Source organism: Lepidothrix coronata, unplaced genomic scaffold (genome assembly GCF_001604755.1).
Source record: "Lepidothrix coronata isolate B3197 unplaced genomic scaffold, Lepidothrix_coronata-1.0 Scaffold212, whole genome shotgun sequence".
Classification (NCBI taxonomy): domain Eukaryota; kingdom Metazoa; phylum Chordata; class Aves; order Passeriformes; family Pipridae; genus Lepidothrix; species Lepidothrix coronata.
The window spans coordinates 1,221,232-1,246,955 of record NW_016690392.1 but is presented as its reverse complement, the minus strand read 5'-3'; the positions used below and the strand labels follow the sequence as shown (position 1 = coordinate 1,246,955).

The window sequence follows — 25,724 nt, the reverse complement described above, 5'->3', positions numbered from 1 at the left end:
TGGACACTCACCATGGGACCAGCTTACTGTATTTTCTCCTTGGGCTCTTGCTGACCAGGAAGCCAATAACAGGGGCAGTAACTGCATCCAAGGCTCTTCCAAGGAAAATTATCAAGGAGGCATGGAATGCCTCCAGCTGGGGGGGGAAAGGGAAATCACAGCTTGAAAGGAAATTCTAACAAAACACTGTGAAGCAGCAGCATGATGCAACTCACTCCAGCCAGCATTTCATCTGCATTCCCTGGAGATCCCTCTAAGTGTTGAAATGGCCCAGAAACATCTCCACCACCAATGTTTACATCATGTGATTCTGATCCAGTTTGAATGTCTATTTCCAACAAGCATTCCAAGGGCTTTGAAACACCCACCAAACTCTACCCTTGCCCCAGACTGCTGAGCCCCTTCGCAGATACCCCCATCTCACATGGCCACTCACCTGCACAACATCCAACAGGAAGATTTGGAGGAAAAACCCCAGGGTGTTGCCTGTCATCTGGTAGGGAATGCCCCAGCAGCAGAGCAAACCTCTGTGCAGAGAGCAACCCTGGCTTCTCCTGCAGCTGAAACTCGAGGGAATGATCCAACCTGAGAAATGATATGAACCTCTGACTGACAGCTAAACCCCATCTGCTGCTTATCCCTGATTTAAACTCTGAGTCATGTCATAACTCCCCATGACAAACACACCTGTCATTGGCTGGACATTGCTCCACCTGACACCCACAAACAAGGTGGTCATGGCAGTTGGGGTGCTGTGGGGTGCTTCCCCAACTGCTGGCAATCCCGGTAGTTCAGGGTGCAGTGCTTCCCTCCCTCAGGCTCTGCCTGGATCCCCAGGTCCTGCTCAGTGGTGTTCCATGTTCATAAGCCCGTGGGATCTCTTGCAGAGTGGCTCCAAGGGGCCAGGCAGGCCAGCAGCCTCTCTTCCTGCTCCAGCCCACCATCTGTGGGTGGTGAGGCCCTGGCACAGATTGCCCAGGGAAGCTGTGGCTGCCCCATCCCAGGAAGTGTCCAAGGCCAGGTTGGCCAGGGCTTGGAACAACCTGGTCTGGTGGAAGGTGTCCCTGCACATGGCAGAGGGATTGGAACAAGAAAAGCTTTAAGATCCCTTCCAACCCAAACCATTCTGTGATTCCATGATCCCACACCCACTCCTCCACCAGCCAAAGCCCCAAGGCAAGTGCTTATCAGTGAGCATCTGTCTCCTCTTAGGCTTGTCTTGTCACCAAGGTCACACCCCTGCTGTTTCCCCTGTTCTCCTAAAGGCATGTTTGCAGGAGAGGTTGCTAATGCATGAGACAGGGATCTAACTGAGGCACAGCGCTCTGCTGAGCTGCTCTAACACTGTCCTTTTCCCGTTCTACTGAGCCACAATCCAGTGCTTCAAGTTCTGTAACACTAAAAAGTACAAATAGCATCCGGCTTAAAGTGACTGTAATGGAGACAGTGAGGAGAGAGACTGCAAAGGCCAGAGCCCAGGGGATTTCTATAGATCAGCAGGGGAGGCACAAGGAACGTTTCAGTGTGCAGGAAAAGGGCTGATGGCAAAGCCTCTGTTTTATTTGGATGTGGTTTGCTTTAGTAAACACCACACCAAGCCTCAAGTATCTGGCAATTTCCCAGAAGCAACCTACAGCACTGACTTCCCCAAAACGGACTTGCTGTCTAGCATGATACACCTCAGCATCAGACAAGACCAGGAGTATCCTGAGGGATACAGGGGGAGGCCACAGAGAGAGTGGACAGCCCGTCCAGGCTCAGCTTTCCACTGGAACAGCATGTGGCCTTGGCTGACACTCTCCTATGAACAGACTTGTCCTGAGGCCATTCTGTCAGGACAGGGCAACCAGTGGTGGGGTCACAGTGCAGATCAGGGCTGACCTTCTCTCTTAGCGCAGGTTGCCGTGGATGATGCTTAGGGCTAACAGGCTCATCAGCATCTTGGGTTCCCGGTCACATCATGTATTGGCTTTCCCAATTCCCAAGCAGCTCCAGTGCAGCTCAGAGCGCAAGAGATGGGCTCTGTCCTGCACCCAAAAAATCCACTGCCTCTCTGGAAAAACATGGGAGGCTCCCTTGCCCAGCAGGGCAGATGGCTATCCCAGGCACCTGGTCCAGACAGGATTGTAAAGGACTGCGAGCTCTTCCAGAAGAGCCCTGCAGAGAGCAAAGAGGGATGAACACTTGGCACGGGGCAGCTGCGCGAGAGGCTGGACGGAGGAACAGGCTGCAGTGTCACATGGACAGCTGGGGAACCAGGAAATCAAGTCAAGAAATGCCTCACATTCCCACTTGCCCTCATCTCTGGTGGGGTGAGGGGGCAATCTGGCAGTTCCCTGGCCTATCTGGACTGGGGATAGCTCACTGTGCCATCAACACCAGTCAAGGTGACAGCTACCCTGGAAGGATGACAGACCTTCATTGTAATGGTACTAGGGAGCTGTGTACAAAATCGTGGGCACAATCCCAAAAAGCAGCATTCCAGAAGGCACTGAGTGAGTGTCCCTCGCAGTGATTAGCAATAACTCCTCCACAGCCCATGCCACAGAAAAAGCACTGACGCTGCCATGCCCACCAGGTTGGAGGGTCCAGCTTCTCCCTGCACACCCAGGAGAGCAGAGCACCTACTTTCCCCGTGCCAGCTAAGCTCAGCAGCCTGATCCTGCCTCTCAGCTTCTGGTCTCAGTTTGCTTTTTGCCTTTTACAGCACAGCGAGGGTCAGGTCCCTTATATTCCAAATTGCAGGCATTCAGTCTAAAAAGCTTTGTCCCACGGGGATGGCTGAGGCATTAGGCTTGCACCACCGAGAAGCACTTACTCACACAACATCTTATTTCCACAGCAGTTCTGTTTCTAAAATTACAAAGGCATTTCTCTGGGCTGTACGGTTTTGTGGTAGCTTTTGTTCCCTTGATGCTCTCAGCAGGTAGGACAGCGCTCTGCACGGCTCTGCCCCTTTCACTTGAAAGTCAGCACCAACCCCACAACGGCAGAGCCTTTCTTTAACAATGTGTTCTCGAGCCTGAGTCATAAACACTTCAAACCACCCCCACAGCCTGCGGCTCGAGCCGGGCAGGCTCCGCGTGGGCGAGCGCGCTCGCGAGGGTGAGCTGCACGTGTGAAATTGCGCTTCTGCATGTGAGAAAGCAGCACCCTGGGACACTGATCTTACCTCTCCGCAGACCACTCTCCCCTGTCGGAGAGCCCATTGGGTCGGCCTGTGCAGCTCAGTGTCTTTGTCACCGCTCAGAAGTGTGACAGCAGAAGTGACCATGTCCTGCAGCAGCACGTGGCAGGGAAGCAGAGCCTTCCTCACCCAGGGTGAGGAAGATGTTGCCTTTGCACATCAAGGAGTGTACTGGAGATATGAGTGGATCAGAGCTGGCTGGAGATTTGACAAGTGAAGGTACAACACCTGCAGGACCCCAGGAGGAGCTGAGGGAGGGAACGTGACCTGCCCTGCAAGACCCTGTCAGAGCTCACAGGGCAGCAAGTACTTGGGGCAGTAGCTCCCAGACTCTCTACAGTCAAGTGGAGAATCCGCTGCTCTTCAAAGGTCAAGCTGTGTCCAGTGTTTCTTCCCCAGCCCACACTGCTCCCACAGTGAGATCTTATGGATGTGGGGGAGAAGTCCTTTGCCTGAGCTCCAGAGCACTACAGGAGCACATTGGAGCTACTCCAGGACTCCTGTCTCAGCACCAGCAACCACCAGCTGCAAAGAACCAGCATGTGAAACCCAGAGCAGGCAGACAAAGTGGCAGGAGCAGGTAGGCAGAGGGCAGCAGGAACAACCAGGTTCTTACCCCAGGTCACTCCCCAACACAGCCTCTCTCTCTGAAGGCAGTCCAGGAAGGCCCAGAACCCCACTCTGGCTCCTTCCTCACAGAATCACAGAATCAAAGAATGGTTTGGGGTGGAAGAGACCTTAAAGACCATCTTGTTCCAATCCCCCTGCCATAGGTAGGGACACCTTCCACTATCCCAGGTTGCTCCAAGCCCTGTCCAACCTGACCTTGGACACTTCCAGGGATGGGGCAGCCACAGCTTCTCTGGGCAACCTGTGCCAGAGCCCCACTACCCTCACAGGAAGAATTTCTTCCCAATATCCCTGTACTGAAGCCATTCCCCCTTGTCCTGTCACTCCAGGCCCTTGTCCAAAGTCCCTCTCCAGCTCTCTTGGAACCCCTTTAGGCACTGAAAGGGGCTCCAGGAGCCTTCTCTTCTCTCCCAGCTCTGTCAGCCCATTAGTATATTCGAGGCTGTGGAAACCCCCTGCTCTTTGCTGTTCTCTGTCCTTAGGAAGTGTGAGGTGTTGGCACTGCCCTTGCCCAGGACAACATCAGTGAGCATAGGAGGTGTGGGATACATTTTCCTTTATTAAGCCAGATCTGCAATTACCAGCCTCGTTCAGTCTGTGAGCTCCTAAGGGATCTTGACAATGCAGACCCCACATGGTACAAGAAATGTGCTTTTCAGTCCCCTTTCACAGACCCTTCATAGCCCAGAGCACCCAGCAGTCTCAGCATCACAAACCAAGAATTACTCCTGCATGAAGGGCGGTGGGAGCCCAGTTCCTTGGCGCTGGCAGTGTGGGAGCAGCAGCGTTCCCAAGGCAGCAGCACTCACAGCTCACAGCCAGCACTGGTATGAACGCTGGGCTAAGCAAAGCAGAGGGAGAAATCGGATTCAGAGGACAGAAAGCACAGGAAAAGGCTGGCAGGGAGTGATGGCACCATTGCTCTGCCTGCTAATGATCTGTTTGGCACGTCTGGTCCCACTGGGCAGCTCTTTAAAAGCATATCCTGCCTCGATCTCTGACTTATCTGCAGCAGCCAGGGCACAAGAGGAGAGGCGAAACCCTCTCCTTGCACCCACTGGGAACGTTAAATCTGTGTTAGTGTCTCTGTACCACCCCTATACCCAAGGTGAAATGAGCACCCTTTCTGCAAAGTTCATCACAGTGTGTCATCTTCAGCTCAGCCTTGCCTTGTCCAGTGGGGGTTAATCTAAACCACCCAAATTTCCCTGGCTGAGTCAGAACTTGGTTAATAAGCCACAGTGCAACTGAGTCAGTGGTATCTCTCCTCACTGCTGTTTTACTGACATCCCAGATAACAAATATCACTCACGCTGGACCACAGGCAGTGCAGTGGGATCCAGCATATCTAGGCATACACATCTATGAGAAAGCAAAATACATCTCTCCCCACCCAAGGGGAAAGGGCAAACTCAAAAGGAAATATCAAATCCTGATTTATTTTTTTTTCCTAGACTGTTTTGTAGCCACTCACCACACAATTACATTTGGACTGACACAAGGTACTTTGGAAATTGTACTCAGCACTTAATCTTCCGGCTCTTTGGCACTCATTTACTCCCCAGGTGCACTGAGTTGCATTTTCTGCTCACAGACAGGAAAGCCAAGGGCTGACCAGCAGTCACCTCCCAGGAGTAGCTGAGTAGTTCTGGCTCCCTGGCTAATTCAGTGCACAATTATCTCCGACACGGGGAGGCTTTATTTCTGCCCTGCTCGGCTCCTCCCAAAGCCTCTGCCGTGCTCTCAGTGCCTCACAGGAGGCAGCGTCACCCACTGGGGCTCGGCAGGATGTCACGATTGCTAGAGCAGCATGGGGAGCTCACAGCCCCCCTCTGCATGATAGCAGGGCTCAGCTTGGTGCTGGAAGGGCAGATTTTGGTGAAAAGCACCAATGCTACTGTTAATCACTGCTGCACACTGTGTGACTCGCTGCAAACAGTGAGCTGCAAACAGTAACACCATGTGCCAAGGCCTGAAATCTAACCAAGGGTCTGGAGACAAAGGACGATGCCTCTTCCATCACTAACTGATCTTTTGCCTTCACTTAGTTAAAAGTAGGTTTGGAAAAGAAATGGGAAAGCACTCAGAAGACACAGCAGCTACATCCCTTGTTCTGTTGCAAATATGCAGCAAAAGGCTCAGAGAAAACAAAGCTCTGCGGCTTAAGAAACAAAGTCATGTTGGAGTTTCTGACTGTGAAGGAAAGGTCCCTTCCCCAGCACCCTCTTCTCCACAGCAGAACCATGGCATCTTACCTGCTCAGAGCCCAGGAATGTGTGATACCAACAGCTCCAACCCAAGCCATGCTGGCTGAACAGCTTTCTCAGGGCACTGGGACCTACAGATGGGCTGCTCAGGCAAGGGAGCCCCATTGAAAAAAAAAATTGAAGTAAAAAGAAGTCTAGAGCCAGCAAATGGGAATTTTCTTGGCACAGAAGCAAGTGGCAGCATTTGGATGTGTTCAACCAGCAAGTCCTCCAAAGACTTACCTCTCCTTGACTGCTCTAGGCATGGCCAGAGGCTCTCAGATTCCCTTTAGCACAGCTGCCTTCTCTTGGTGGAACAGGAGTCAGGACTTCAATCGCCACCAAAATGGATGAGGCAGAAGAGGAGCTCTTGTAGGCCCTGTAAGCCATTAACGAGTTAATTTAAGGAGGAGTCATGAAATGTACCTGACTTGTAGCTGCTGTTGTGCCCACTGGGATGTTTTGCTCCCTGTCTCTTGTTGCTGCTTCCATTTATCTGCCAGCTGGGCTACCCGAGTTTTGGTGAAAAAAAAAAGCCAACTAAAACTGACTGCTTTGTGCTGTTAACGTTGTTTTACCTGAACAGGCAGCTGAAGGTACAACTATACCTAGAAATGGGTGTTCCTATACCAGGATCACTAAAACACCACATGGCCCTGGGCTAACAGAACCTCCTGAGGTAAGCAGAGCACTGAACATGCAAGAAACATGGACCAGGAAACATCCCACAGCAAAAGCAGCATTAGAGAGGGGGAGGTAAAGTTCCCAGGAAATGGTGTAAATGCTATCAGAAAACACAGGAACTCAACCTTAGCAACGAGGACATGTGAAAAAAGAGGAAACAAAGAACTGCACGCGAAGGAAAAAAATCCCAGGAAGTCCTACAATTACCCATCTGAGGGAGAGAAAACTGATAAAACACAGCACTTGGAGAAAAACAGTAAGATACAGTGAAAGACATGAGCTCCAGATAGGACAGCACAGTCCTGAAACTGTACCTTACCATCCAGAAATTGAAAAGAAGTGATTTTTCACACGAGATGTGGAGCACTTTCTTAACACTGGGGTGTGAAAGGCCAGGAACACAGGCACAACTTCCTCTTGGGGAAATGATCAGAGAAAAAAAGGAAAATTTTGCAGGGAAACACTTCTCCAGGCAAAGAAGGAGAACAAAGACACTTTTTTTATGAGCATAAATGCCAGTTTTAGAAAAGCCCAATCTCAGCCTATGTTAGAACACAGAAATGGAATGACAAAGGAAAGAGATCTTACTAGAGGGAAAGTCAAACTCAGTAACAACCATAAAAAACTACAGGAGTGTCAGAAATAAGGATTTAAGTGCTGCAGGGGCACAACACCAAATAGAATCATGGAATCGAGGACTGGTTCAGCTTGGAAGGGACCTTAAAGCTCATCTCGTTCCAAACCCCTGCCATGGGCAAGGACACTTTCCACTAGACCAGGTTGCTCCAAGCCCTGTCCAGCCTGGCCTTGAACATTTCCAGGGATGGGGCTGCACAAGTGACAAGGAAGGTGATTTTCTTTAGCAAACCAAAGCATCTCTTTCCACCATCGCCTTTTTTCTGTTCTGGTGTATTACCCCTTCCCCATTAATTTGCCTGACTGTCATTTTTGCTTTATAGCTTATTTTATATTGGAACACTCCACCAGCTCACAGGAGACAGTGTAATACAGGACATTGCACGTACATCACTCCCAGTTGGTTCCACGGGCTCTTTTGTCAGCTTTGGAAGAAGACAGATCTGTCCTGGTCACTGATCTTGCTGTCCATCCTGCAGGCAGCGGGGCAGAGCTGACCTGCTCAACCAGGAGATAAGCACAGCTCATGACTTAAAAAACCAAGGAGAGAACCAGAGGCAGGAGGAGCCAGCAGCGGTGAACCAGGGTGCTCCCAGTCACTCTGAAGCACAAGGTGCAGCTCCCACAGAGAGCAGGATCTGGCAGAGCTCCTCAGAGGAGCCTTCGAGGTGGAGAGCGGCTTCTCCGCAGCACTGCCACCCTCCGGCTCCAGGGAAAATTCCCTCTTCCTGGCAAAGAAACGCTCCTGAGCCCCTGGATTTATCCCCTCTCCTTCCCGGCGGCAAGGAGAGAGCTGGCAGCAAACCTGGATGTGAAAGTTCCCATCAGTGAGCAGAACCTGCACAGCAAAACCTTGGGATCAGCAGCTGGAGGAGTTGCTGTCTGGCTGCAAACACTCCCTGAATTTGTGGGCACCAGCATGGCCAGTTCATCCAAAGACCATGGACACCAGCTGGCCACCACCTGTGCTCTGATGCCACTGGCTAACAAAGGCAGAAGCAGGAGACAAATAACTCGTACCCTTTCTGTTGGATAAACTTTCTCTCTGGGTCTCGGGGTGCATCATATCCAGCATTCCAGAAGACATTGTCCCAGGTCCCCAGAATGGCACGTGTGAAGATCAGGATACAAGAACTCCTCTGAGTAACTTCTCACAAGGCAGCTGTGACTCTGTTTAGCTCCAAGGGAAAACCCCTTTTCTCAGTTCTCTCTGTACTGGTTCCCATAGGTTACTCACTGATCATAACAAACACCAGCAAGTGATGCAGGCAGGTGAACCCCAAACTCGCCTGTCAGAAAAAATAATCTTTAAAAGTGCTGCTGAGAGGTTAAGCCTCATTTAGCTGAAGACAGCTCAGCACAGGAAGCCTACTCACAGAGCAACCCGAAGATGAGACACCCTCACAAACATCATCCAAAATCAGAGACCAGATGGCAGCCAGTCAGAAAGGGTCAAACACTGTTTTCCTATTTTGTGGGCTTTTAATGGCAATTTTCACAATAATTTACAGATTGGTTGTTATGCACATTGTATGTCCATTCTGTAAAGAAAAATGTGAGTTAATTCAGCTCTCAGTCGAGAAACTGCTGTAAAAATGTCCTTGCCGAGGGCTGGTGTCTGCTCCTGCTGGTTTATTACTACAGGCAGCCAAGCGAGTTCCTCACGCTGAACCTGCCCAACCTGCCAGCCCCTCCCCGGCACCCAGAGCTCCCTCTGCTCACACCAAGGTGAGGACCTGGAAGCTTCCCAGTGCTGAGGGGGGTGGACTCACAGTGCAGGGCTCAGGATGGGGAGGGAGAGCTCCAGCCCTTGGCAGGGCAGGAGCATGGCCTCTCCTAGGGACCCTGCTCCCAGGGAGCTGGTGGCTGCAGCCCACGGCTCAGCTCTGGGCTCTGCTTGTAAGCCCAGGATGAGGACACAAGCAGCACAATATTCTAGCCTCGTGTCTGGGCATAAGGAATTGACCCGCAGGATTCTGTTCAAGGGAGAGAAAGATATGGAGACCTGAGCCCAAAACACAAACAGAACAGACCAAAGCTGGAGAACTCCAGGTGTTCAGCTATGTTAGTCCTCAGCAGAGGAGAGGAAATACATCAAATACAGCCTTGCGTTTTTCCACCTGAGCTGTTGCCATCATCTCAATAATTCACCTCTTAGGATATAACTTGCTTTCCAGTTAGACTCTCTTTGTCTCTTACTTCCAGTCAGTTCAAGCTGATTCAGCTTTGTACCTTCTTGGAAAGAAGTAGTCAGCAGCAGGGTTTCTCAGAGAAATGCAATACAGCAAATTAAACCTGCAGCCGGTCTGGCCTGCCAGGGAAAGCACAGGCAGAGCAGGTGGGGATTGCAATGAACTCCCCAAGAGTTCAGCTGAGGGAAGGAAAGTCAGGGCTTTCTCTCCGGAAAAGCCTGGGAAGTGTTAAACCTTGCACCTCAGATGCTGGAGTTTCCCCACACTGAGCTCTTTCACAAAGACTTCCCCCATAATGCTTTTACAGGAGTGTAACCATTATCCTGAAGATCACCCATTCTCGGATAGTTTATATTTAATGTGCGGAAAAAAAAAGGGGAGTACTTTGCAGGAGTCCCTGGAGGGAAGAACAAAAGGACTGGTGAGCAGTAAACAGAAACTGCTCTCTGAAGCTCCCTTCCCCCTGCCTTCCACCTCTCTCTGAGTGGAGTAACTCAATCCACAAAGGTAACTGAACTCTCCTGGGAGAATCTGGGGCACAATAGGCTGCAGCTCCTTTCAAAACGGATTCGTTTCGTTTTATTTATTTTAAAGTCCACTGATCATCATCACAAAAAAAAAAAAAAACATCGGAAATGCAACTAAAGAGAAAAAAAGTCCAACCAAGACCTAAGAACCCAGAGCTACGAGCAGATGTGGGCCCGTGTGGCACCTCAGTGGCACCTCGCGGGAGGAGACGGCCCCGGCCCCGTGCGCCGCGCCAGGCGTGTGGCCACAGCTGGGGTCCTCTATGTCAACCGCTGAACGATGACAGCGTTGAGTAGGTTGGCTTCCTTCAGGGTCTGGTTCTCGTCAGTCAGCTCTTTATTGGGAAAGGTGGTCATGAGGACGAAACTGGTGGCAGCCATCGCTGGCCGAGCATCTACTATGAAGAGCCGGATGTCACGGATCCTGTCCAAAGGGATCAAACACACAAGGGTGATCCTGTTACTGAACAGCTTCTACAAAGGTGTGCAGCCTGTGCTGCATTTGCTTCCCAGCTCACGTCACAGGCCACAGCCAGACTATATTCTGATTTAACCTGCTCCTCTGTGGGTTCCCGTTTAGTGAAATAACAGCAGCTGCTTTACGGGCTACAGACTCAGCTCAGTGTTCTTTGTCTGTGTTGTCAGGAGGTTATTCGAAACTGAAAGCTTCCAAACCCTTAATGATGAACAGATTTAAAAAACTGTTTGACACTTGCTGCTCTGAGTGACTGAGCTTGTCACACACAGCAGAACCCAGAGGATTTCGGCTCCCCTGAGCAGCCACACAGTGACACGGGATCCACTTCCTGAACTCAGTCACAGACAAAGGCTTTTGTAAGTCTTTGCCCTGGGCTTGACTCTTATAGAAACTGGAGGAATGAACATAAACCTCAAATCAGGGAGGTGAGAAGGACTTTGGGAGAGCAGTCTGAGGAAGCAGTGGGGTATCTAAGCCAGCTCTGCTTGTCCAAGGGAACGGAACTGTGGTAAGAACATCCCTTCGTGCTCCACTCAGCACAGGGAACAGTCCCGTAGAGAAGTCTAAACTGAGGCAGAATAACTGAACAGGTTTCTAATTATCTTTGAGTTTCTAAAGCCCTTAAAAGAGATTCAGTTTTTTATAGGTGACATCAAGGAAAGTGTTGCTGATAACACTGACCCTCCCAGGTGTGGTATCACTGGCTATAATCTATCCCTATTTAGAAAGCAAATCCTATCCAACAGTTAACAACCGCCTTAAAACCCCACAATAATTCTATTCCTCCTCATCTTACAGAAGGATCCCCAGAGCTCCCTTTGGCAGGCAACAAGGATTTTAACACCTGCTCAACCTGTGCCCAGTCTGCAGTGCCATGCAGCCCTTCCTGGTGTTTCCTGCTCATACCTGTGACTGTGGTTAAACTTCTGGACCAGTCGCCCACCGTCAGCGAGCCGGATCTGGATGTTGGTGACGGGCTCCGACTCATCGATCGCGATGGCAGAACTGGCTTTGGCTTCGTTCTCTGCCTGCTGGGCTGGTGAGCTGGTGCCCATCACCTGGGGCACGGTGCTGGCAACAGGGGGACACAAGGGGAGCTGTTAAAAACCAAACTCGCCTGGCTGCAGGGAGCCAGGATCAGACAGCCAGCTCATCGCCTGCCAGGCCCAACTACCAGGGCTGCTAGACAGGAGACACCAAGCAAGCTGGAAGTGAGAATTTATTAGTCAGCCAGTCCGCAGGAACTTGTCTAGAAATTCACCTCTACCATCTCCTTTGGTACATCACAGGGCCTTACATCCTCACAGGAACAGGGGCAGTGTGACTTGGAAACACTGCTACTACGTGTTCTATGGGAGTTCCAAACCAGGGACCCGCCTCCTGCCAGGGAGAGGCTGAGCCACCCCACAGTACATGCCAGTGAGCCTCGTTTCCTCAGAGGAACACCTCCCATCCCACAGGCACCCAGTGCCTTTCCTTCAGAAAGATGAATCAAAAGGCTCCACCTAGCAAGGCTCTCGAGTGACTCTCTCCCATCACACACAGAGCAAACCAGCGCCGCCGTCTTCTCACCTGCCCAGCTTCTGTCCTTCTCCAGTAAAAGCCTTGAAGACACTTTTAGGTTTCACATACTCCTCATCCCGGTGATCCTCCATATCCAGGTTCACCTGTCCTCCCCGTGCTAACCTGCGCAGCTCGGCCGGGACTTCCCTGCAAAGACAGAGTCCTAAGGCAGCTGCCTGAAGCAGCAAGGCAGGAAAGTGTGAAGAAAAAGCCCCAGACCTTTGGATTTTCAGGAATTGCAGTGTGCCCCTTGCTTAATTAACAGGGCAGACGCACACCTCCCCCACTGACACACACAAATTAAAGGCTACTTTTCCCTGTCACCTGGAGTGATGTGATGCATCAGAAATCTCACCCCAAATATGAACACCTCTTTGTTCACTTCACACAAACCCCACACAAACCAAAGCCACTCCCTGTTTACCTGAACCAAATGTTCCATATGAAGAATAATTAATTTCTTACAAGAAAGCTCAGGTGAAATGTGCCACAGATTCAGTAGCCTGGATTCCAAAAACACTTGTGTTTCAGAAAACAGCTGCTCTTTTTCTTCCCTCTCACTACGTACCCTCTGCGGATATCATCGAGGAACTGGGCATTGGATGGATCCTGGTAGCTCCTCAGCTCTCCACTATCCAGACTGAATCCGCTCTTCCAGAGCTTCAGTACAACGTGCACCTGCAGCAGCCCCCAAACAACAATCAGCCTCACTGAGCATCTTGGTGACAACAAAAATCGATGTAAAATGAAAAGTTCCTACTGGGCAGAGGAGCTTTCGGGTGCAGAAAACACTCCAGCCAGGTTCCTCTGGGCTGAGGGAAAAAACCCAAAGCACTGGCTATGTATGTAATGGTCAGGTGTCAATTCCTAGAAGGTGGCACCACAGTCCCCTTTTAGGCAAATATGGCTGAAGAGCCAGGAGTGTGCTGGGTGAGGAGCCTAAACCAGGCTCCCACCACGGCCTAGAAGCACGTTTGGCCATAAACCAAGCACAAGGGAACCTCACACTGATGCTGGCAGCTCCACAGCTCTCCAGTGGATAAAGAAAAGTTAATTGCCCAGTGCTCTTCACACATTATTGCACTTCTAAGGAATGCTCATATTTTTAATTAACAGTTCATCAAAAAACTGCTTACCCAAGACCAATCATCTATTTTCTACTCGGAAATCCCATAGGAAGCAGGATGTACCGTATTTCTGTCCTTGTGAATTTCTATCAAGCTTTGTAACTCTCAGGGGTGGCAAGCTCTGTAGCTAGAGCAGAAAAATCCCTTGGGTCACATCTACAAACTTGTGCAGACATACTCACATCCTGAGCAGAGTTCTGCCTCCTCTCTCCTGCCACGTAAGCCGACTCCTCCTCGGGAGTAGCCCCAAGGCGATACCCTCCCCCTGCAAAAGGCTGGAAGAGAGAAGCAGGCAAAGGGTTACAGAACCACACAAACCCAAGAGAGCTGCTCCCCTTCCCCACCACCCCTGTGGATGAACAGGGGCTTCATGGCATCAGCAACATCTATTGCCCTGTAGGCACAGTGACAGCTTCAGCAAGTTCATAAATACGGCACAAGAGAGCAGTTTTTCTTGCCACTGTGACACACAAAATAGAGCTGCACTGAGAGAGGAGTCCAGACTTAGTTGTCGAGGTAATTCCAGGCTCCTCAGTGCCAAACAGCTGCTATGATGGAGCCTTAACTGAAACAGGGAACAGAAGGAAGAACTCAGCCCTCCTCACCTTCGGCTTGCTTGTCTCGCCACCGCCCTTGGTCGTCCGATCGACGGCCACCGCGCCGTGTTCCTTGGCTCCCTTGAACAGATCCTCCACCAGCTCGTTGGGACTCTTCTTCCTTGGAGGACCCACGATCTGCTGGCCACTTCTCTCCGAGCCGCCGGCATAAAACCTAACGGAAAGCACCCGGCTCCTGGTCAGACTGGACCCGCTGCCCCTCCAGGACCCAGCGGTTTGACATCAGGATTCACTTGTTCATATTTGTGCAGCTCAGTGAAACACTGTGGAATCACAAATACTGGATACTACCAGCGTGTCTCCCACTGCCACCACCTTCCAGTTCCCGTACTGCAGAGACCTTCTTTTTATGTCAATTACTGTAAAATTACCTGTGGATCAATAGCAATAAAGTGGCCACAAGTCCCAGACCTGGCAAGAGGAACAGCCCAGAGGGACAAGCCCTGTTTTAAACACCAGTACCAGCTCAATCACCCGGCTGAACAAGGCTTCCAGCAAGCCTCTGACCCATCAGAAAAACATCCAACTGGAATTCTGAGGGAAGGCACACGGTCATGCCACACAAAGGACGGATCTCAGCTGGAAGCAATGGATGCACAGTCAGTGAAGTGCAATTAAGCACTTCTGGAAGATTGGGTTTATTAGCTTCCAGATGGCTTGTAACACACACAGAGCGAGCTCCCAGCTGCCGGCAGACCACGGTCCATCCAGGCTGAGCCACCCCTTCAGAGACATCAGTTCCATTCCATTTACTTTGCCTGTCAACCTTAAGGGTATTTAACTACTTACAGCTGACATCGTAGGAGACTTTCCCACTAGTATTCCATGTTCCTGTTTTTCTTTCCACTTCCACATTCCAGTACATTACCCTTAAGCAGCACTTCAAAAAGAAACCAAACGAAACAACCCAAAACCAAACCCCAACAAAAATAAAACCGAAAACCCCAAGCAGAAAGAAAACAAATCTCTGCGTTATTCCCACATTTCCGTTCTCTGTGGACACAAATGAGGATCTGGGCTGTTTCCTGTTCTTAACCCAGGGCTTCCATACCCTACTTTAGGGTTTCTCTCAGCGCTGAGAGCTGGTGCTTACACAGCTGAGCACGTGCTCGTGCACAGGCTTTGCACTGACAAACCCCTGTCAAATCTCAGATGCTTCACTACACGAATTTCATAGAGACACAAACCTGATCTTAAAAACCTGAAGACAAGCAGCAAGTCCTCCCAAAAGGGCCGGGATAAACACCCAGGGTTTGAGTCTTTAGCTGGAAACTTACCGCTGTCCCTCCTCCTCTTCATCATCCTCCTCCTGCGCATGCACAAGGTCTCTGAACGAGGTTACTCGATGGTCACTGCAAAGATCCAGCAAGAAGAATGTTGGGACACGGTCCAAACTAAAACATTCCCAGCTAAAACATTCCACACTGAAACAGTCGACACTGAAAAAGGCTCCTTCTGCAAGGTGGACTCTGTTCACCTGAACCGAGAGCATTTCTCCTTTAAGATACAGCCACCAACTCCTCTTTAAAACTGGGCAGCATTCCCTGACTTCACAGGGATTTGGTAAGGCAAAACGCACTTCTTATTTTGTAAAATGCTTGACTTGATCAGCTCAGGTCTCACACAAAACCAGAAAATGTTCTTCCTGCAGAGACATGGTCTGCTCAAATGAAAGTGTCACCAACTGACCGTCTTTAACCTCAAAAGACAAACCAAGTTTTTCCTGAGCAATGAGCCGAGCTTTCCTAACTGGTCTCTGGCTCAGTTGTGCAATAACACCCATGCTGGTGACGTACAAATGCTCAGGCTTTCACAATTTCTAGAGAGCCAAATGAGGTGAAGCAAATCTAAACACAGACCTACTCCCGAAAACTAACACACATCAGTGCTTTAGAGAGAGTTTGTGTTTTCACAGTTTCCACTGTCAGGTTTCCAGGATGGACCTGGAGCTCACTTCTCACCTGGCTCCAGTGCCTCTGGATATGGAGCTGGGGGTGGGCTGGGGCAGGGTCAGGATGTCCTCATCACCCCCGTCCTCGTAGAAACTGGCGAGGGCAATCTGCAAAGGGAAACCAGCAAAGCTTGTCAGGATGGGAGCAAACACTCCAGAGAAACAGCAAAACCCACACAAACATCCCAGCTGAACCATCTGCCACGCTGGACCTCTCAAGGCACCTCTTACTAAAGACACTTCATGCCATTTCCCCCTTTGCAGGTCCTGGCAAAGACGAGGCCTTGGCAGGCTCTACTGTTTGGCTGTGTCATGGCAGGGCACTCCCTGCTGCAGGGATGTCACCTTCCCTGCCAGGGAATGCCAGGGCTCTTCTTCTGCAGCACTGACACAAGGGCTATGCCAAAACTACTGCCCTGAAACAGCTGCTTTTGTGCCACCCACAAGCAGAGGTTAACACAGCCAGATCCTTCGAGAAGGACCAGGGACAGGGGCAGGTCAGAGTAGTGGGTGGCTCCTCCACGGTCTGGGGGCGCTGGGGCCGCCGCTGGCAGCACCAACAGCACAGCGCTGACAACCTCGCCAGCATTCCAGGAGAACCCACACAAACCCGGCACACCCCAGACCCACCGCCCCTCACCGCGCGGAAGAAAACGAACGAGACAACCGAGACGGGCCTCGGCCCCAGCCAGGCCACGGTCCCGCCGCAAGGGCTGAGCCCGGCGACGGGCGGGGGCGAGGCCTGAGCCTGTGGGACACCGAGCTCCGGCCCAGCGCTGCCCCCCGGCCAACGCCGCGGCGCCGCCAAGCCCCGCAGCGGAGCGAGCGGAGGGCAGCGGCGGAGGTACCTGGAGGTCCCAGCCCGAAGACTCGAGGAAGAACCGCGCTCGCTCCTCCTCGGTGCCGGTCACGGCCACGAACTCCCTCAGCGCCTCCTCCCTGTCCGCCATCTTGCCGCGGTGCAGCGCCCAAACCCCGCCGGGTCGCCCCGCCCCGCCCCCGCGTGCGCCGCCAAACCCGCCCGCCCGGAAACACCAGCGGCGGCGAGCGAGGCCCGGCCCGCGCACAGCGGCCCCTGGCGGCCGGGAGGAGCCGGTGCGCCGGGAACGGGGAACCGGGAACAGGGATGGGCAGCACTGAGCGCCGGGAACCGGGAACAGGGAACCGGGAACAGGGAACCGGGAATAGGAATGGGCAGCGCTGAGCTCCGGGAACCGGGATGGGCAGCACTGAGCACCGGGAACGGACACTGAGAACTGGGCACTGAGCCCTGGGAATCAGGCACCGAGCACTGAGCACCGGACACTGGGAACTGGGCCCTGAGCACTGGGTACTGAGCCCCGGGAACTGGGCACTGGGAATCAAGCACAGGGAACCGGGCGTGGGGGACCAGAATGGGCAGCACTGAGCACCAGGCACCGGGCACTGAGCACTGGGCATGGGGTTGGGCAGCACTAGGCACAAGGCATCAGGCACCGGGCACTGGGATGGGCAGCACCGGGCACTGGGATGGGCAGCACTAAGCCGTGGAGGAGGGCAGGTGGATGGGTCGCAGGCAGGGCTGGGTGCCCAGAACTGATGGCACAGAACAACCCAGGGTATCCTCTGCATCCTGGTGTGTTTATTTCCAGGCTCACATGACATGGCTGGTGGTGGCCAAGCCCTGGGACCCGCCTTGAGGAACAGTGGGACAGGTCAGCATCCCCAGCGCTTCCTTCTTTGTGTGCTTGAAGAGGAAGAAGAGGACCCCACCGAGGATTGCCTTCTCCAGCAGCATGCCAAGCCACAGGAGGAGGAGGTTGGATGAAAGGTTCACACCTGCAGTGAGGACAGAGGATGTGAGCAACCAGGTCACAGGGATGGCCCATGGCATCCTCTCCTGGGACCAGCCCCCAAAGCCCCCTCCCCATCCCTGCTCACCCTGAGCAGAGCCCACTGGGCTGGGCTGGGCTGGCTCCCCCCAGGAGCTGCTCTGGGATCCCCCACTCACCGAGCACAGACACCTCTGTGCCAGTTCCACGCCGAAACACCACATCCCCACCGCTCAGGGACTTGGTGAACTTCACACAGTAATAGGTGCCGACATCCTCGGGCTGAACATCCCTGATGTGGATGGTGAAGTCTGTGTTGGATCCATTCACTGCTCTTGTCACACGGGGAGCAGAGACTGTCTCTGCATAGATGGTCCTGTTCCCACTGCCCCAGCCCTTCAGCCACTTCACAGGACCAGGTTCACTAGATCCAGACACAGTGCAGCCCAGGGTGAGCGTCTTCCCCACTGTCACCGACACCTTGTCCTGGGGCTGGTGCAGCTTGAAGTCCTGACCCCCCTGGGCACCTGCACCTGGGCACAGCAACAGGAGGGTTTGGGGTTGACAAGAGCCAGGGCACAGCATGAGGCATCGCCAGACACTGGCACTGAGCCAGGAGCAGGAGGGATGTTCCTGTTCCTTGCTGCTGGGGAGTGAGGGACAGGGAGAGCCTGGAGCTCCCGGGATGGGGCTGGAGTTAACCAAACTCTTTGTCCAGGGATAAAAGCAGGTTGGAAGGGAGGCAGCGAGAGGAGAGCCCTGGATATCCCCAGGCACAGGGAAGGACTGCCCAGCCAGCAGCATGCAGAAGCATGCATTGGAAAAGCTCTGGGGCTGTGTGGGCCCCACTTACCCGGGGCTCTGCAGAGCAGGAGCAGCATCAGGCAGGTGAGAGGCAGCACCTCTGTCCCTGGAGCCATGGATATCCCCACGTCTCACTCCCTGATGTCTGGGCTTCTCTCAGCTCTGCTGGACTAGGCTCAACCTGACTTGGCTCAGCTGGACTGGACTCAGCTCAGCAGGGTGCTGCACTCACCCAGCAAAAGGGAAGGAAAGAGGCCACCAATGGCCCAGTTCCTCTATGCAATCGTGTCCCGGTTGTTCCCCAGTGTTCTCATCATGAGGCTGGTCCAAAATGGTGATGTCCATCCCACTTTCTCCTCAGATATGTGCCAAAGCCATGGCCATGGCCACGGGCACTGGGCAGCCAGAGAGAGGGGCCCTGATGCCTCACATTCTCCCACATGTGGCCCCAGCCTGTGGCTCAGCACCCCGGGGCGTCGGGGGGACGCCCATCCTTTGCCAGCAGGATCGGGGTGCGGGCTGGTGTCTCCCATGGGTCGGTGGTGCAGAGCTGGGCCAGGCGCCCCCGGTGCTCTGGCCCCGCACCAAACCGGGGAGGTCGCAGAGCCCGTCCGGCTCCCCGTCCGGAGCAGCCCCTCGGGGGCCGGGCGGGCCGGGGGTGATGCCCTTCGGGGGTGATGCCCTTCGGGGGTGATGCCCGTCAGAGGTGATGCCTGTCAGGGGTGATGCCCGTCAGGGGTGATGCCCGACGGGGCTGATGCCCGACGCGGGTGATGCGCGGCTCTGCCGGGCAGGCATCAAAGCGTTAACCACCCGCTCGCCTCCGTTTCCTGTCCTGCTTCTCCTTTTCCTTCCCAAAGTTTGGGCAGAGCCCATGGCCGCGGCGGCAGCTCCGCTCCAGTCCGGGCAGCGCAGCCCCGTTCAGCGGCAGCTCTCGGGTGAGTCGGGAGTGGAGCCCCCGAGCCCCCTGCTCCCCTGCCCCGTCCCACACCGGTCATTAATGCGAGCGGGCGCCAAAGATAAGCACCGGGCGGGGGGTTTCCTTCCGCGACCACCTTTTGGTGGCAAAGCGTCCCCGGGGCTGCAGAGCCCAGCTCCGGAGAAGAGCACAGCCGAGTCGAGCCCAGCCGAGCCGGTGCCGAGCACACCGGGGGATTTGGGCAGGAGAGGTTTGGGGGCAGGAGGGGTTTGGGAATGAAGGGGTTTGGGAAAAGGGGAGATTTGGAGACTGGAAGGATTTTGGGGTGCAAGAGGGATTTGGGGACAAGGAGTGTGGGAGCTGTGCTGGACTCCGGGACTGCACATCCCTGCCCAGAGCCAGCTCCTAGTTGGCTCCTGGCTGCGAACCCCAATTCCTCATGGAGCCCCAGTAATCCTGACTTGTATGGAACAGAGCCAGGGCGTTAACGTTTAACAGCACTCGGTTGTTTTTCCTGGCAGGAATTCCCCTTGGCTCCCTCTGTACCTCTCTGGCCTCCAGGCACCTGCAGCACCTCCTGCAAATGACACAACAGGGTGTAGATTTATCAAATCATGGAATCACAGAACCATTTAGCTTGGAAAAGATCTCAGAATCCTCAGGTCCAACCATTCCCTCAGCACTGCCAAGGCCATCACTAAACCATGTCCCCAACTGCCACATCTGTATGTCTTTTAAATCCCTCCAGGGATGGTAACCCCACCACTGCCCTGGGCAACCTGCTAATTTTTCAGACTTGCCCCTTGTTCATTTTGAACTCGGCTTCCCCTCTCCCAGTGCCTGCACTTTGCCTCTACCACATCCCAGGATATCTCTCAGCTGCTCTGCCTGTGAGCCAGCCCTCGCCTCACCCCATCACTCACCCCTGAACCCTCCTGTTGCTGTGCCCAGGTGCAGGTGCCCGGAGGGGTCAGGACTTCAAGGTGCACCAGCCCCAGGACAAGGTGTCGGTGACAGTGGGGAAGACGCTCACCCTGGGCTGCACCGTGTCTGGATCTAGTGAACCTGGTCCTGTGAAGTGGCTGAAGGGCTGGGGCAGTGGGAACAGGACCATCTATGCGGACACAGGCTCTGCTCCCCGTGTGACGAGAGCAGTGAGTGGATCCGACACAGACTTCACCATCCACATCAGGGATGTTCAGCCCGAGGATGTCGGCACCTATTACTGTGTGAAGTTCACCAAGTCCCGGACTGGTGAGAATGAGGTGTTTCAGCGTGGAACTGGCACAGAGGTATCTGTGCTTGGTGAGTGCAGCCCAGCAGGATGCTGCTCCCAGGGACCCCATCCCACAGCCCCCACCCTACCTGCAGCAAGGTCCCACACTGCTCTGCACCCACCACCTTCTCCCGCTCTGCCTCCGTCTCCACAGAGGCAGCCGTGGTTCCCAGCATGGTGGCTGCAGTTGTGGTGCTCTGCTTCCTCCTTGTCCTCGGCCTCCTCGTCGCCCTTTGCCTGTACAGGAGGAAGCGCCAAGGCAGGGTTGGCAGCCCGTGCCCAGCTGGGCCAGCAGCCGTGGGCAGCTTCCCGCCCACCTCTCTGCAGTGCTGTGCAGGGACCCCCAGCACCTGCAGGTTTGTACCCACCACCTCTTCCTTCTGCACCCTGAGGTGAGCAAAATGCCTTATCCACCTGCTTTATGCTGGGGTTTTTTTAACTCTCTGGAGCAGTAATTTGCCCTAGAAAAGGTCCTTTACTGTGCTGTGGCTGCTTCTCTCTGTGTTTCACAGAAGCACCTGGTGGGGAGCACCCAGTACCAGGGAGCTCCCTGCAGCCCCTCGCTGCGGTGTCTGAGCCCAGCCCAGGAGCACAGACAGCACGTTTTCCCTCTCTGCCTTCAGCATGGGCATCCTGCCGAAATTCGGGAGGAGAATTGAGGGAGGCTGTGCTGGGTGAGAGGGGACCCGGATTCCTTTAGTTCTAATGGTTGTCCTTCCCTCTGCAGCGAAGTTCTGGATGCAGAGAGCTCCCACCTGCCCAGCCAGGTAAGAGCGATCTGTGAATAGGGGGAAGTGCATCCCATGCCAATGCCCCGGCTTGCAGGAACTCTGCAAGTCTCTGGGACCAAGGGGAACCTTGGGTGGGCAGCAGCTGCCTGCATGTGGTCCCAGCACAGTCTGCACTGCAGCACGGGGCCACCTCTGCAGCCGTATCACCACCAGCCTGGCTTGAACCTGGTTCTTGGTGTTGGCCTGTGCAAGGCCAGGAGCTGGACTCAATGATCCCTGTGGGTCCCTTCCAACCCAGGGGATATCCTGTGATTCCATGAAATAGGGTTGGGGTTATTTTTGCAAGATTTTTGCTGTGGCGTCATCCCCCATTTGTGTGCACTTCTGCAGCAGAGCAGCAAGGAGGAGAACGACATCCACTACGCCGACCTGCAGGCCCTGCCCACGGCCCCCCGGCGCGGCAGGAGCGCGGGCACAGCCTGCACGGAGTACGCCAGCCTCAGGGTAGCTGCCAAGTGACGCATGGCACCATGGCCTGCACGGCCAAGCCGTGGTGGGGAGGAAGCAGGGATGTTTCTGCAGGGCACAGTAAAGAAGAAGTGGAGCTGTTTACGTGGCGCACCCCGGTCTCAGCTCAGCACGCCATTCTCAGAGCCAAGCTTCCTCCTGTTTATTCCCATCTCAGGGCTGGACCTGCTGTGCCAGGGCTGGGCAGCAGCTCTCCCAGGACCCAGCAGCCATCTCAACCACTGGATCAGACCACAAGGCCAAGGATCTCTGCGCTGTGCAAGGTGTTTGGTGCTGATGACGCCAGGGGGGCCTCATGCTTGCCTGTGCCCACCAGCACAGGCCTCCACTGGCCCTTTCCCAGCTCACAGGTCCATAATTTGTGTTATCTTGTCACCACCCTCATTAAAGCCATCAAACAACCATGCTGTCCAGTTTTACTGTGCTCAGGGCAAGAGCAATAGTGCCAGTCCTGCAGGATCCTGGGGGGGATCACATGAGGCCTTCAGAAACCCCCTTGGTGGGAGGGGCTGAGGCCAAAACGGGCTTTCCAGGCAGAGAAACCTGCTGCCACTGCTGCCTGTGACCTCAGAAGCTGCTGCACTTGCTAGTTTTCAGATTTATCTACTTTTTCCTGTGAAATCAGAAAAGAGAAGTGAAACAAGACTGCGCAGCCCCGGGGAGCATGGCTGGCAGGGAGATCCTCGTGAGGACAGAATTGTCACAGGGGGGAGAAGAGCTACAACGGAAATTTATTTGCATGACTGAATAAGAGTCCCCTCCTCTGGGGACGTGTCCTGGGGACAGTTTGGGGTCAGCTCTTTCTCAGAGACAGTTTGGGAACGCTCAGCACCCTGTGGGCATGGTGATGGGGGGTGGAGTTTGCCAGGGCAGGGATCCAGTGCCTGTCCTCAACCTGGCCCCCTCAGCATGGGGCTATGGGGTGGGAGTGCCAGACTGAAGCTTTCCCCAGTGCTGGATCCTGAGTGGAGCCATGACAATGCCACGGATCATTTCCCAGCCAAGGCAGTGGCTGCTCTGAGCGGGACAAGGGTTGCCCGAGCTCTGCACAGGGACGACACCAAAACTGGCGGAAATCTCACATCAAGGCTGTGAACAGGAATATTTAAAATATGTGGGTGAGACCGAAACTGAGGATAGACCTCGAGGACCAGGGGAAATGAAATTCAAGGGGATTTAGAGCTTTTTAAGCACTGGGCTGGATCAGGAGTGGGGAAATCCAGTTTGATAGGAGCATATGCAAAGCAGGGAGCGAGCAGAGCACGGTGGAGCGCTCTGCACCTAGGAAAGGGCCCAGGTCTGCGGCTTACTGCCCAGGGGAGGGATTTGGTGGTTATTAAAGGAAAATCCTTTAAGCCACCAGCCCGGGGTGTGCCGGCAGTGAAAGCACAAACAAGCGCCTGAGCACGGACACAAGGTAGGAGCGCGCTGGGGAGCACCTCGCTCGGGGGGCAGAGCCTCACTTGGGGGGCAGCACCTTCCTCAGGGGACAACACCTGGCTTGGGGGGCAACACCTCACTTGGGGGCAGTGTCAGGCACTGCTGGGGTCATGGATTCACTGTGGTGTTTTCCTGGTGCCGCTGGTTGTCACATCCCACTGAGTCACCCGCTGGGTACTTGAGCAAGAGGGGTGTGTGGGAGGTCAGGAGCTGCCATGGCTGGGGGGCACAGGGCAACGCTGGGGTTTGAGGCTGGCACCCACCAGGCTCCTCCTGCCACAGCCAGGGCTGAGTGAAGGTGGCAGAGGCTTCACTTCAGTGTGGAGCTGAGGTGGTGCCTGGATGGATGGTAGGAGAGGCTTGGTGTCCCAGGGGGGAGACCAAGCTCCAAACAGGTTTTGGGCTGTGTCCTGCTGCTGAACCCTGTGCACGGACACCCCAGGGTGGTGTTGTGCCAGGTTTAGCTGCGCTTTTCCTCTGCGTGATGTGTGAGCCCAGTGCCAGGACCCCATGGGATGGCAAAGTCAAGAAAAAGGGCTGGGCTGCACTGGGATGTGTGTCTGGGTGGCCAGGGGATGCTCAGGCACTGCTCCAACGTCTGATCTGGGAGGTGGGAATTGTCTCCTGGAGGTGTCAGCGCCAGAGGGCTTTCAGGGCCTGCCAGGGTGGTGCTGTGTGCTGTGCTGTGCTGTGCTGTGCTGTGCTGTGCTGTGCTGTGCTGTGCTGTGCTGGGGAGCCAGTGTGGGAGGCATGGGCTGTGCCAGGAGCCAAGGGGGAGCATGACAGAAAACATGGAATAACAGAGAGCAATTAGTCTGGAGAGAGTGGCTGATGGAGGGGGCTGGTCCTTGCAGCAAGGGGAGGGCAGCAGTAGTTTAATTAATGCTGAGGAAGAGCGTGGTCTCAGCTAGTGTGTGGGCTGGCTGAAAAAGGGGGCTGCAGGGATTTCCCTGGTGTCCTGGGGGACAGGAGAGAGCTGGCTGCACTCATGGGGAGTGGGACAATTCTTAGCTGTGCTGAAGCCAGGGCTGGGCAAGAAGAAAAAGGGAGAGACAGGGATAAATGCTTCATGCCCTGCCCCGGGATGCTCCGGCTCCACAATGAGAAGCAGAGATCCTCCACAGTGGCAGTGTCTGTCACAGGAACAGGTGCCTGAGGGACATCGTGTCTCCTGGAGCCAGTGTTGCTCCAACTGGTCCCCTCCAGTGGCTGACAGGGCAGTGGCTCCAGCCAAGGGCCTGGTTTGTGGCTGTCTCTGTCCAAGACACCCTTGCACCCCTGCTCTGTCCCCATCCCTGTTTCCATCCCTGTCCTTTCCACCATGTAACTGTGGTGGGCACAAGCCCATCCCCAGGGAGAGACAGGCTGATCCATTTTCACACCAGCATTCCCCAAAAGGCCATGGGTCCAAGAGCATCTGATGCCACAGGAACCCCACAGGGCCCCCACAATGCCACAAGCACCCTGTGATGCCAGGGGGACCCCATGCTACCAAAAGAACCAGGCAATGCCATGGAGATGGTGTGCCAGGACACAGCAGGGAGCAGCAGGAGGAGCTGAAGGAGCAGCCAGCTGCCTTGAGGGGCTTGGAGAGAAGGGAGAGGGTCTCAGAGACACTTTGATTGTCCCCAAAAAATGCCCCAAGGGTCTCGCTTATGCCCACTGTCTTCCCTGGGCTGGGCTCCTGACAGGCGAGGGAACAGGAAGGAGAAGCTCTGGAATGTTGCATGGTCAGAACCTTCTCTCTCCGATTCCAAACCTGTTAGTTCACCCCTTTGCAGCTCCCGGTTTCTCAGGCTTTTCCTTGGAAAGGAACGAAGCCAAAGTAAAACGGTGACATGCTTTACACTGGTCCTGATTTATTTCACGTCTTACTATTGAATCTTATTCCCCGGTTTCACGGTTGTTGTGGATTTTCACCAAAGGGGATGAACAGGTCTGGGATTTGGGGTTGTCATAGGAACTGTTTCAGTGCCACAGCCTTACTGCCAGCCTTGTCCCCTCCAGGGTTCGTGATGGAGTGAGGGCCCTCACCAGCCCAGTGGGGGTTTCTCCAGCCCCCCAGGCACAGTCCCAGTGACAGCCGGGGTATGAGGCAGCCACTCCAGAGCACTGGGACACCAGGGTGCTTGGGGAGGAGGTGGACTCCTGGGCACTGCCTGGCCCTGCCCACAAAGCAAACTGGGACCCCCAGACTGCAGTCCAGAACTCTAAGTCGAGAAGAGGAGGAGGTGTTTGGAAGATGCTGCTTGTCCCTGTGGATTCTCTGGTGTCTAGTAGAAGGCTGTGCCATTGCAGTTATTGATAGTGGGAACCTCTCTGCCAGACCTGGAATCATTTTCATTTAATCCATGGAGCTGAAGGGGCTTGGGGTGGA

General features: G+C 54.2%; 3 protein-coding genes across 3 annotated transcripts; 1 reads left to right on the top strand and 2 right to left on the bottom strand.

Annotated features, from left to right (window-relative positions):
• Window positions 1-10,128: 10,128 nt before the first annotated feature.
• NSFL1C (NSFL1 cofactor) lies at window positions 10,129-16,814 on the bottom strand. The gene is made up of 9 exons (XM_017833257.1): window positions 16,687-16,814; window positions 15,849-15,946; window positions 15,165-15,239; window positions 13,876-14,041; window positions 13,453-13,545; window positions 12,712-12,821; window positions 12,153-12,290; window positions 11,487-11,651; window positions 10,129-10,526 (listed from the first exon to the last, which is right to left on the bottom strand). The coding sequence occupies exons 1-9, from the start codon at window positions 16,786-16,788 to the stop codon at window positions 10,364-10,366; spliced, it is 1,110 nt and encodes a 369-aa protein (XP_017688746.1). The 5' UTR covers window positions 16,789-16,814; the 3' UTR covers window positions 10,129-10,363.
• An 885-nt stretch (window positions 16,815-17,699) lies between these two features.
• Window positions 17,700-18,935, bottom strand: LOC108506308 (tyrosine-protein phosphatase non-receptor type substrate 1-like). The gene is made up of 2 exons (XM_017833175.1): window positions 18,503-18,935; window positions 17,700-18,182 (listed from the first exon to the last, which is right to left on the bottom strand). Exons 1-2 carry the CDS (start codon window positions 18,567-18,569, stop codon window positions 17,755-17,757), a joined length of 495 nt encoding a protein of 164 aa, XP_017688664.1. The 5' UTR covers window positions 18,570-18,935; the 3' UTR covers window positions 17,700-17,754.
• A 344-nt stretch (window positions 18,936-19,279) lies between these two features.
• LOC108506345 lies at window positions 19,280-22,303 on the top strand. The gene is made up of 5 exons (XM_017833266.1): window positions 19,280-19,391; window positions 20,324-20,677; window positions 20,803-21,004; window positions 21,376-21,415; window positions 21,770-22,303. Exons 1-5 carry the CDS (start codon window positions 19,328-19,330, stop codon window positions 21,896-21,898), a joined length of 789 nt encoding a protein of 262 aa, XP_017688755.1. The 5' UTR covers window positions 19,280-19,327; the 3' UTR covers window positions 21,899-22,303.
• The last annotated feature ends 3,421 nt before the right edge of the window (window positions 22,304-25,724 follow it).